This window comes from Macaca nemestrina, chromosome 5 (assembly GCF_043159975.1).
Source record: "Macaca nemestrina isolate mMacNem1 chromosome 5, mMacNem.hap1, whole genome shotgun sequence".
Taxonomy (NCBI): domain Eukaryota; kingdom Metazoa; phylum Chordata; class Mammalia; order Primates; family Cercopithecidae; genus Macaca; species Macaca nemestrina.
In genome coordinates, this window is record NC_092129.1 from 64674617 (window position 1) to 64687536 (window position 12920).

A 12920-nucleotide genomic window follows, 5' to 3' on the forward strand; every position below is an offset into this window, starting at 1 on the left:
TACGGAATACAGTTTTAATGTTTCTCATATTTATATGGAATGGAAAGGTGTATCCACATGGAGCTTATTAAAAGTGCCAGTTATATAACTTTGCTTCCAGCCAAGATAGAGTAACAGAGAACGGATTTACTCTCTTTCCTGTAAAAACTATAGTAACAGGCAAAATATGTGAAATGACAGTTTGTAAGATATTAGACCTAACGCAAAAAGAGTGATCCATGACAGATGGAGAAGTCACTAATATTCATCCATGTAGATATGTAAATATAAGATGCTCTTTCTAACCTGCTTTAATTTTGTGCATAATATATAACACTATAACTTTACACACATACATTTTGTGTCTGTGTGGGAGGGTGTGTGTGTACTTGTCACCCTCTGTAAGAATTTAAGGTCTGCAAGATCAGAGAGTTACTTTATTTACCATATCATCGTTACCTAGATGAGGTGTGGCACACAAATATTTGCTGAAAAAATGATCCTACAAACAATACTATTTTTAAATCAATGAACAATATCCCTTTAATGTGTCAAAATTTAACCATTTTTCTATTTCTAATTATTTTGACTAGTTGTTTACTATTATACTATTAAAGACTAAGATTAACAACTTAAATACAAATCTGTGTATCCTCATTTCCTCAAAAAAGAACTAAAAATGGAAATGTTTGGTTAAATCATATGTAAACTTCAAAGCTTTTTGAGATGTTCTATGAAACTGCTCTCTATTAAGTTGAATCTATTTAAACTATATTCAGTAGTGTGTGAGAGTATCTTTTTGGGAGGGATTTTGATTCTATAACTAACTTTACTCAGGAAGTATTTGGAAGAATCAGAGATAACAAAGCAATCACCTTCTACCTTTAATAATATGAATGCCTGCTAAGCCATTGAGAGCACAAACTAGCTGTCGATGTGCTTCTTCACATTCAGTTCCACATTTCTTCTGCAGAGATGTCAGCAGCTCTTCCATTGTCATGGTGCTAAAAGAAAAGGTAGACTGTTGAAAACCAGAAAGAAAATCCCAAGTGTTACTCCAGTGGGAGTGTTATATCACAAATGATCAAGAGTATGAGACTCTTGCAGTTTTTGTGATATCTCTAGCATTTCTTTTTTGCTTCCATTTTTACCATTATTTTTTCCCATGTAAGTACCTTTATTTGATCACATCATTCTTTAAATTTTTCCCATTTCAGTAAAGGTAGAATGAAACTAGAAAAATCTTCCTCAAGAACAAAGTACAACATGATATATTTAAACATTACAAAAAATCCCAGCACTGCAACTTAATTAGAAAACCTCTGAGCCTGAATATTTTTTTAATTAGTAAAAAATGAAGATCCTCAAAGGTTAAATGCCATTCCACCGAAAGGTTGTCTAACCTTAACCATTCACATATAAATTGTTTTTGGACTCTAACTGTACATAGTAATGTGTACACATACCTTTTGAAATTTACCATGTTCACTTCATAGTTTAGAAATCTGTAATTTTCATCATTTCCCTTATTTATCTATAACCTGCTTAAAAGCAAAGACAAAATTGAATCCTCTTTCTATCTCTTATAGCCAAAGGCCAGTTTCTGAGTTGCAGTCTGATTCACAAAAACTTTCTGGGACAACAGAGTATTATGAACACAAATTTCTTAATGTTCTCAGAATGAATAATCAGAGAGAGAGAAAACATTTAATGGTAATCTAATTCCTTGATGTGGGAACTATGAAATAAAGAGCAAAAGCCTTTCATATCTGGAGTACAGCCAAAACCCTAAATAACAAAATAATAATTTTTTAAAAACCTCAACAATAATCCTAATTTTAAAAGAAATGTTCAAGGCCAGGTGTGGTGGTTCACGCCTGTCATCCCAAAAGTTTGGGAGGGTGAGACAGGAGGACTGCTTGAGGCCAGGTATTCAGGATCAGCTCAGGCAACATAGCAAGGCCCTGTCTCTACAAAAACATAAAACAGGCCGGGCGTGGTGGCTCATGCCTGTAATCTCAGCACTTTGAGAGGCTGAGCGGGGTGGATTACCTGGAGGTCAGGAGTTCAAGACCAGCCTGACCAACATGATGAAACCCCACGTCTACTAAAATTACAAAATTAGCTGGGCATGGTGGCACATGTCTGTAATCCCTGCTACTTGCAAGGGTGGGGCAGGAGAATCGCTGGAACCCAGGACGCGGAGATTGCAGTGAGCTGAGATTGTGCCACTGCACTCTAGCCTGGGCAACAAGAGTGAAACTCCATCTCAAAAAATAAAATAAAATAAAATAAAATAAAATAATTAGCTGGCTGTAGTAGTGTGTACTTGTAGTCTTAGCTACTTAGAGGCTGGGGCAGGAGGATCACTTGAGCCCAGGAATTTGAGGCTGCCACTGTGAGCTATGATCACATCACTGCACTCCAGCCTGGGAAAGAGAGTGAGACACTGTCTCAAAAAAAAAAACCAAACCCACTGCAAAAGAGAAAAGCTGAAAACCATGAAAATAATTTTGATATAATTCTCTGTTGCAAATGAGGTTCCACACCAAAGAAAACCCTCCACACCATTAAAAATAACTGACAACTCAGTTACACATCTCTGAATGCAACTATGGGTGAGAAATACTGTCTATTATGATATATCAACTGCAATATAAAAAAGTTGATAATAAAACCTTTTTTGGAGTGGCAAGAACTCCCCACGAACAGCCTGTGGGTGACAGCAGGCCTGTCTGAGCCTCAGCAATGGATACAGGATAGAGGTGACAGTCCTTCTGTCCAGGCTGCTGAGCTTCAGAGCCCAGTCAGAAATCTTCCTGAGTTTTACCACCGCATCCTGGCAGCACACCTCATGCTGACGGTGATAGAAATGCCTTTCCACTGGAGAAAAGTGGAGCCAGTGTATTTCTTCAGTTTGTGGTGGTATTTGGATCTGTAAAAGGAGCAGAAAAAAAAAAAAGATGTCACCTAAAAATTTAACTTTCTATCCCAGTTGTTTCTTTTCTCTTATAGTACCTGTATCAATAAAAACTTATTGTACTGACTTGGTCAATTACATCTTTCTTTGCAGACCTCCACAGTATCTTGGCAATAAAGCTGTAGAGATGCTGAGGATTCTTCTTGCAGTAAGGCCGATAGAGAAGTCGAACCCACCAGTGTTTGACACAGTAAGGTTCAATACCAAGAAAGACCACTAACCCAAAAAGATCTGAAAAGAAAAAAATAAAGTACATTGAGAATAACTCTATTACTTCATTACTAGTTTGCAGAAGCGTTTCTACAGACATTACATGCACATAGAACTTTCCATGAATTAAAATACAGGCTGTATAGGCTCTTAAATCTGAAATTCAATTCCAATTCCATTTATATTTATTGAGCATCTATTCTGCCCTAGGTTTTGTGCTAGGTGCTAAAATAACGTTAGGTTTATAGAATCATTCATTAAACAAAGCTTATACTTAATTCAAAAATCTGAAATTTCTATCAGAAGTTAAACCAAAAAACCACTCAACTGAATGTACTTGGTAAGACATACGTAAGAAATACCATGCTCTGAAACCAATAGACGCAAGATTTGCTGGATTGGAAAAAAGAATTTCTAATCACACAGATGACATGAAGAATATTCTCTGATGCAATATTCCTCATATCCTTTATCTAATAATTCTCCTAGAAAAGAAGGCTAAGAGAGTAATAAAAATATAGATAAGATTTACTTACACAGTGATATTCATAGCAACAATATGTAGAAAAATGACTCAAATAAATAAATTATGGTAATCCCATAAAATAGAACTATTTTTCTTTTCTGATTCAGCATGCCTTGTATTTGTTAGCTTTAGAACATGGGACTTCTTGTATATCTCTTTACTGGGCACACTCAATTTTATATTCTATTCCCCTCCACCCACCCACTTAGCATACCCTAAACAGTTTTCCATATATTTATCTATAAGGAGTTAAGAAAAACTGCTTTGGATATGATATTAAGTGGGAAAAAAAAAAGGAATATAAAATTGTGCAGGCAGAATAAGCTCAAATATATAAACATCTACATAGAAAAGATTCGATGTGGTTTTGTCTTCAAATGAAGACTATGAGTGTAATTATTTTAATTTTTTTTTTTTTGAGACAAAGTCTTGCTGTTGCCCAGGCTGGACTGCAGTGGCACCATCTTAGCTCACTGCAGCCTCAACCTCCTGGGCTCAGTGATCCTACCTCAGCCTCCCGAGTATCTGAGATCATAGGTGTGTGCCACCATGCCTGGCTACTTTTTTTAATTTTCTGTAGAGACAGGGTTTCCCTATGCTGCCCAGACTGATCTCGAACTCCTGGGCTCAAGTTATCCTCCCACCTCAGCCTCCCAAAGTGCTGGAATTACAGGTGTGAGCCACCATGTACAGTTTGTAATTTTATTTATACTTTTATGTACAGTTCAAACTTTTCCACAATGGGCATATATTCTCTTCGGAAGCCATAAAATAATAATACAAATATCCTTCCCACACCTACAACACTTATTCTGAAGATGATCAACAAATCTTTAGATTGAATTAAGTTACCTTGATGGTTGCTGGGAGTTAGCAACATCTGAAAGAACCAATGCATCACTGCTATACAAAGGTTCACAGATTTATATTTTCAGCTCAAATCAATTCAATTGCTATATGCTACCTCTTCGAGGTCCCAAAGCCATCTCAAACTCAACTTGCCGAAATCTCAAATTCATAATCTTTTTGCACACGTGCTTCTTTTTTTTTCTTTTTGAGAAAGAGTCTTGCTCTGTCGCCCAGGCTGGAGGGCAATGGTGCAATCTCGACTCCACTGCAACTTCCACCTCCCAGGTTCAAGGGATTCTCCTGCCTCAGTCTCCCGACTAGCTGGGATTATAGGCACCCACCACCACGTCCAGCTAATTTTTATACTTTTAGTAGAGATGAGGCTTCCCCATGTTGGCCAGGCTGGTCTCGACCTCCTGATCTCAGATGATCCACCCGTCCCAGCCTCCCAAAGTGCTGGGATTACAAGTGTGAGCCACCGCGCCTGGCCCATGTTTCTTTTCTGGTAGTATTCACTGGGGAAACCAGTCACCATTCACGGATTTATGCAAGTCAGAAATCTTGGTATCTCCTGATCTGTCCCTGAGGCTTGTTAATTTTGCCTTATCCACTTTTTTCTGTACCTTTAGGACAAACCTAGTCCAAATTAAGTGTCAGCACCACTTGCCTAGATTACTTCTTATAGGCAATCAATTGATATCCTAACACCCACTCTTACCCTCTTCTAAACCACACTGCGACTTGAGTGATCTTTTGAAATACAAATGTAACCACAAAATGACCCCCAAACACTGTGTTTAAATTGTTTCAATAGCTCCTACTACTTTTAAGAAAAAAACCAAAATTCTTTAACATGGGGAATAACATCCTCCATGGATGGTCCCATCTCTACTCACCTAGTCTCTCCATCCACCATCATCTCCCTAGCTCTTTATGCTCTAGCCACACTATTTCTGCCACATGATCTATTTACATTAATATTTTCTGTTTCCGCTACAACAGAGGATTTTTCTTTCCTCTTTACCTGGCCCATGTTAATGTTTCAGATCACAGCTCAGTTGTCAGTTCCTTCTGCATCCCAATTGTATGATGTTACAGAATAAGATTTTTTTTTAATGACACCTGTTATAGTTAGAATTTTCCATTTTTTTCATTTGTGAAAGTTATCTCAATTGCAATTCTGATATTTATCTAAGTATGTAAGAAATATTTTAAGAAATATATGTTCTCCTCTAAGCTGTAAGCTCAATAGATCAGGGATTGTATGTACTTTTGCTTATCATCTGTTATGGTTTGAATATATCCCCCAAAAGTTCATGTGTTAGAAGCTTAAACTTCAATGAACAATGTTAGGTGGTGGGACCTAATAATATGTGACTCGTTCATGAGGGTGGAACCCTCATGAGTGGATTAATGTCATTATTGCGGGATTGGGTTAGTTATCTCAAGGGTTGGTTGTTACAAAGTGAGTCCAGCCCCTGATGCTTTTCTCTATCTTATGTACTCCCTTCCACCTTCCACCATGGGATGATCCTCGCCAGTTCCCAGTGTCATGCTCTTAGATGTCCCAGCCTCTAGAATTGTGAGTTAAATAGACTTCTCTTTTTGTAGTTATCCAGTCTGTGGTTTCCTAACAGCAAAAATCTGACTAAGATTCTATCCTACCTCACAAAGAAATAAATGAAACACATAAATAATAATAAATGAAATAATAAATGCATCACAAAGCATTTGTTATTTTAAAGTCAACACTTTCAAAACACTAAAATACATAAATGACTACATAAATGGAAAAAAAAACAACAAAAGCAGAAGTAGAAGCAACTATCATTCACTGAATATTTAATATTTGTTAGGTACTGTGCTAAATCCTTTGTATACTTCATCATAATTCACCTTTAAAACACGTTATTTTACAGATAAGAAAAATAAGGACTTAAATGTTTAAGGAATTTGTTTATGGACAAACAACTAGTAAGTCAGGATGTAAACCCTGGTTTTTATATTCCCCAAAGCCAATGATTTCTATATACAAATGAATACATTATGTAGACACACAGTGTAGGGGATGGAAAGTGTTAGGAAGCATTCTTCCATATTTGACACTCCAAGTAGATGACATTATTTCAGTCTGGCAATTTCTGAAGACATTTCTGGGTGTCAGAATTGTAGGAGTGCTACCAGCATCTAGTGGGTAGAAGCTAAACATCCTAAAACATCAGGACAGTTCCCAAAGAAGATGAATTATCTGGCCCCAAATGTCAATGTTGAGAAACCCTAGTTTAGCACAAAAAGAAAAGAAATGAGACTTCCATGTCCAAATACAACATAGTAAGTCATGAGTAGGCTAACATTCCTAGTGTGACAACTAGAAAAAAACCATTTAATTGCAAGAATCATAAAGATACCAGAGAGATATGGAGGCAAGGGGGAAAGACAAATTTCTAGAAAGTCTGGAAAAGCTCTTTTGGAGCTGACATGGAACATGAGGAAACTTGCCTTATTGTGCAAATATATTCATGGCTACACATACATGTCAAAACTTTTCAAATGTGGTATTTTAAATATTTAGTTATATTCTATGTCATTCATACCTCAATGAAGTTCAAAGATATAAATAAAATAAAGCTGTTTTTTAAAAAATTACTCAAGAATTTGTTGAATGGTGACAGGTGCTCAAAACACTTGCCAACATCTTATATCTCCAAAAAAACCTACCCAGGAACTAAGAAATTATTGCTCATATTCTCTCAATATTAAAATGAGAAAGAGTAACTCTGATAATCATGTACTCTTTTCTATATCCTCTCAGCTAACTTTTGAGCTGAGTAAGATCTTAGACCTTATTAATGCCTATTTACAATTTTGACAGTTTCCAAACATGAAAGGAGACCACTAAATGTGGTCCTTTACTGAACCTGATATGATTCTATAAATATGTATCTAAACGTAACATTTAAGTTATGCACATATTTAAATATATACTAGAAAATATTACTAGAAAACCTTTTCCTCCTAAAAATAATCATTGGAAAACACTGCTTTTAAAGGTCAAAGTAACAGATGCTGAGATTTCTGTTTTAGCAGAGTAAGTCATGCTGCTGAACACAAACATACAAAAACTTGGGTTTTCAGAAAGATAAGTTTTGAAGATGAGTATTTACTACAGAACTCCAAGTATGTTTAAATTTTGTAATTTAACTACACTTTAATAACAGCTTTTAGGGAAATACATAAAACAAGATTTAGTTAAACTTTTCATTTTAGATATTCACAACTTGAATAAAGGTTTTAGAAATGCAGTGTCTGTTCTACAGAAAAAGTGATATTGAATAAGATTAACGTAGAAGGATAATTTCAATGTATGTGTGGAGAGGAGGAAAACACTAGACATAATCTAAATGTTCAAGAAAAGCAATGGTACAAGGAATAATGGTATATACATATAGTGTGACATTATAAGGCTATTAACAACTTCTATAATTACTAAAATTATGGCCCTAGTATTCATGGGTTCACACAATAAAAACTAGTCTCCATTTTCATAGACACAGTCAATTGAAATTAACTCCCTTTCTCTCTTTTTCTGCCTCTCCTCCTCCCTGCCTCTACCCTTTGTTTCTTTTTGGGTTAGTGTTTCTTTTTGGGTTAGATTCTTTCTGTTTTCTACCTATGACTTTGGAACTCTGATTTTAATTCAGACATATCTATGCTGTTTAGGCAGGTTCAATAATTGTTCAACTTAAGGTAATGAGACCTCTTAATATATATCTGTCCTCATATACATAAACAGAAAAATCACCTGAGTCCCATTTAAAAAGATAAATGCTTAAAACTATTAGGAGTCAACTATAAAGACATGAATTATCACGTCAATAAGGACTTCAGCAAAGGTTAAGCATAACAATACTTTTCTCTCTAAAAAATGAAGCTTTCCAAATGCATGCAATATATCAGGAAACCATACATTACCCTCTAATCCTCTCTGTACTGGAGTGCCACTGATACACCACCGATTAATCCCGCTCAAACGCTGGGCCATTTCTGCAGCCTGATGAGAGAGAAAAATGAAATAAAAATAAAATCCAGAAAACCAGAGAAAGAACACAGAAGTCAGTCATACTCATGAAAAACAGCCCATTAAAAGCTACACTTCCGGTGAGATGTACCTGCTTTTATTTAACAGTTATCACACTTAATGTTGAATGTCATATTCAATGGACCATCTTCCAGTACAGTGGTTCTCATTAATGGGAAGCTGCCACGCAGTCCCCTAAAACAGAGGGGTAGTTCAAATACATACAGAATGAAAAAGCCCCCTGAATAACTGATCCATGTCCTACATCACTCTATCCTCCAGATACTAATAGATATGATTCATATATTCAGTTCAGGTTATAGACTGGCCAAAGACAAAAGAAAAAAGACATATGACATTCAAAGGCTGAATTAAAATTCTGTCTCTAAAGTAGTATTTTCTGCTACCATTTGGCCTCTGATTTAAAAGGCTGTCAAAGTCAACTACGGTTCAAAGCTATCTGAGGCTACATGATGAGCTCCCAGTTAGCAGAAATGCTTATAGAAGTTCCTAAACACAGTTTACTTTGATTTGCATCATATATAAATTGACATCTTACTGAGAAATATATATTTCACATAGAGCCAAGATTCACAGAGTACAAAATTAATTTCAAAGGGTTATGTAGTTCAAAGCACAAGAGAAAAGCACCAGTAGTGTTTAATAACAAACTTGTGACCAATATCAGTACTACAGGTTAACTATGCTTAAACTATTAAACTACTCAAGTTCCCCTAATTCCATTTACCACTTCTTCCCCAGCCCTCAAAAGATTTTGCAGAAACTCTCACTTTTACTGCGGGACATTCAACCATCTGAGCTTCATCAAGGCAGATCCTCCACCACTCCACAGCTACTAGGGGGCTCGGGATAGCCATATAGCGCTTCTGGTTCCGTAGTCGACGCCCATCCTCACTATTGCTATGTGGGATATCGACATAATTTAATTCTGAACGAAGTACATCATAGGTGATAATAACTATATCCTGTTCTGCCAAAAAATGAGGTTGTAAAAAGCCATCTTTCTTCACTCCTTGATATACCTAGGAAATAATACAGGCAGTTACTGCAAAAAGGCTCACTAAAGGCAATGAAATATTCACTCATTTATACCTTTACTAAGTCCTCTCTATTTTCTTAGGAGCATTCATGCTATGAGACAGATCCCATATCTGTTTAGAGAAAGACATGTTCCAGTGTGGAAGACGAATTACATAATTGATGTGCAACAAACTGTAATAAATGTAAACATGACAGCATCACAGTGGAAAGACCAATTCTGTAGCGGAGAAGGTGAAATCACAGAGGAGTTAAAACCTGAGGTATATCTTAAAGGTTCTCATAGGTGGCAAAAAAAGAAAAGGGCTATATGTAGGTAAGAGGATGGAATCAATAGCATATGTGAAAGCACAATGGTATGAAAATGTAGAAAAATAAGAGCTATTATTTATGAAACATCTTTTATATTTCAGATACTGTGCTAAGCATTATCTCCAAACTTCAACAATAACTCTGTTGGTAGTTAACATTCCTATCCCACACATAAGAAAAATAAAGTGACTTGCTCAAAACTGATGGAACTAAGACTCAAAGCTTTGCCTACCCACACAGAACAGAGCTTCTTAACAGCAAAAATTGTTTTACTTATTACTGTATTCTCCATGCCTATGTAGAGTGGATGAAATATAAAAACCTTCAGTAACATTTGCATGGAAAGAAGGAAGAATGAAATTAGTGATGGGTATTAATATTAGGAAACAATAATATTACTATGTGCCCAGTACTTGATGAAATCATATAATCTTCACAAATGACTGGATACTATTTTTAAAACTCAGCACAGTTCCTGGCACATAATTTAAGTGGTCAATAAAGATTTGCTGTATAAGTAAACTCTTATTTTACAGCTGAGGTAACTGAAGCTTTAGAGGATGATTCTGGAGCTAAGAGATGGCAGGTCAGATAAGTAGCTCCTATACCACAGTGCTGCCTTTGGATTGCATTTCTCTCTGAAGACTATAAATGCTTATACCAAGATTTTTTCATTTACATACTCAAGAATTTTTAAAAAGTGTTCACATCTTTATATTCAGAATGCTTAAACTGCTGAAATTCTGATGTTAGAAAAGAATAACACTGTACTGTTCTAGTTCTTAGTCTCAATTTTTTTCTTTAAGCTTTAACATTACTTTAAATCATTCAGTTAGTTTTGAGGATAAACAACAAAGAAACAAAGATTCGGAAACTATCATGAACAAGAAAAACTTCACATCTTCCTCTCCCTCTAGTCCAAGTGGCCTTACCAAGACTCGAAGAGATGATGACCTCACATGCCTGTTGATCTCATCCACCCACTGGTGACAGATGGAACTTGGAGAGATGATCAGAGTTGCTCTTGTTGACACTGGCTCCATTGCAACAAGGCAGTGGGGGCAATAAAAAGGCTTGATCTTCAGATTTTTCTCATCATAATTCACGCACTTTGCATGCTGCCACAGGTGACACTTCAGGCACTGAACACGAGGCTTACGATCTATCTGATCAAGTTCACCACATATGCACTCAAAGCGATAATCAGAGGTGTTAAAGGGACTCATGGTATTAGAAGGTGGCACATCACTAACATCAGGATTTAGAGATTCAGCACAGTCCTCTGTTTCATTTTCTTGGTTGAATTCAGAGATACATGTACTTTTAGACATAGCAACATCAGTTATTCCGGAGTTGCTAGTAGCTGGACAGAGACCTTGTGAATGGGGATTGATAAATGGTTGACTTTTTCCCTTTTTTGTGGATGGAATAGGCTTTTTCCTCAATTTACTACGATTTCTCCTGGCCTTATAATAATAATAGTAAGGATCGTCATCATCATCAGAGGTGTTTGATGGCAAGTATTCAGAATCTGTGTCCTTGTTCCCTGATTTTCTAGATTCTTTCTGAATTTTCCTTGGACTCCCTACTGCCTATGAAAAAAATATTTAATTAATTGATTTCAACATAGTTGCACTTCTGAAATTAAACGCCTGACTTTATGTAAGTACTTCATATAAAAATCTAGCAGCCAGTCTTTGCTACCCTTTTCCCTGAGGAGAATCACTCCTGATAAGTGGTTTCCAATCTGCCCTCTGTAAGGACCCTCACTTTATCGCAAAAGAAAAGGAAGGCTCTACAAGTATAAGATTTGAAGAGACAAAAAATTAGGAAGATAAAGGAAGCTACTGATATTTTGTTATTAACATACTATGATTTAGTCTGCCTAAATCAATACAAGACTAGTACTTTCAAGTACATAAATACACAAATTGGGGCAACTACAAAAATACCAAGTACTAACATATTGCATCCAAAGAAAGTAAAAGATAATCCACTGATTACTGCAATTAGCAAATTGATTCCTTCTTCCCTTCCCTTTTCTACATGTGTCCTCTCTTATAATTACTTATTAAATGCCAATTCTGTGCCAGTAGTTGTGTTAGATGCTAGGGACACAAATATGAACAATATTTGGCCCCTGGTCTCAAAGGGGTCTACTGGAAAAGTGAGAACAGTAAAAAAGTAAAATGATGCTATAGGAATACCTAAGAGGGTTGTACAACATAGTGGAAGTATGATAGGCAGGTAGGTAACAGGGACAGCTTCCTCCAAGTGATATCAGGGCTGAGGTCGAACAGCGGAGTTAAGACACAACATGTATTCAATGGGAAATTTTCTCGTTTTGGTGGTAGCAGGATTACCAAAAGCACAGTTGATTGCTGTCTTCAATGCTACCCAAGGACAATACCAGACTTTCTACTCCAGGAAATAATTTTTTTGTCTTTTTCTTGGTGGCCAAGCTGCTAGTTCCACATTTTGACTTGTTGTCTTTAGTCTTTATTTATGATTGCAAATATTTTAACTATTTTCCTAAAAGCAAACTGAAATTACTGGCCCAACAGAAGCAGTTTTCTAACAAAATGCAGAAATTTTATAAGATAATAATATAAAGAAAATAAGAATTTAGTAGTTCCAGACCTGCCTGGGCAACACAGTGAGAACCCCATCTCTACAAAAAATAAGAAAAATTAACCAGGCATGGTAGCATGAGCCTGTACTCATAATTACTTGGGAGGCTAAGGCAAGATGATAGCTTGGCACAGGAGTTCAAGGCTGCAGTTAGCTATGACCACTGCATTCTAGCCAGGGCAATAGACAGATGCCTTGTCTCTTAAAAAAATACTAAAAATAAATAATACAGAAGATGCTTTAGACTCTATAATACGCTTAGCCAACTAATTTTATAATTCATTCAATAAATATCT

The 12920-nt window shown here is 36.2% G+C and overlaps 1 protein-coding gene across 5 annotated transcripts in view; it reads right to left on the bottom strand.

The window, feature by feature from the left end:
* The window catches only part of LOC105488977 (SNF2 histone linker PHD RING helicase), a 96751-nt gene that overhangs the window by 52107 nt on the left and 31724 nt on the right, over positions 1-12920 (bottom strand). For all 5 annotated transcript variants that reach the window (XR_011623428.1, XM_011753524.3, XM_011753525.3 and 2 more), the window contains 6 exons: positions 10926-11585; positions 9414-9665; positions 8517-8595; positions 3027-3190; positions 2658-2914; positions 862-983 (listed from right to left, as the gene is read on the bottom strand). Coding sequence is in view for 4 of the 5 variants with exons in the window: in XM_011753524.3 (XP_011751826.2) it covers positions 862-983; positions 2658-2914; positions 3027-3190; positions 8517-8595; positions 9414-9665; positions 10926-11585 (1534 nt within the window). In the remaining variant the exon portion in view is untranslated. The remainder of the gene's footprint in view (positions 1-861; positions 984-2657; positions 2915-3026; positions 3191-8516; positions 8596-9413; positions 9666-10925; positions 11586-12920) is intronic.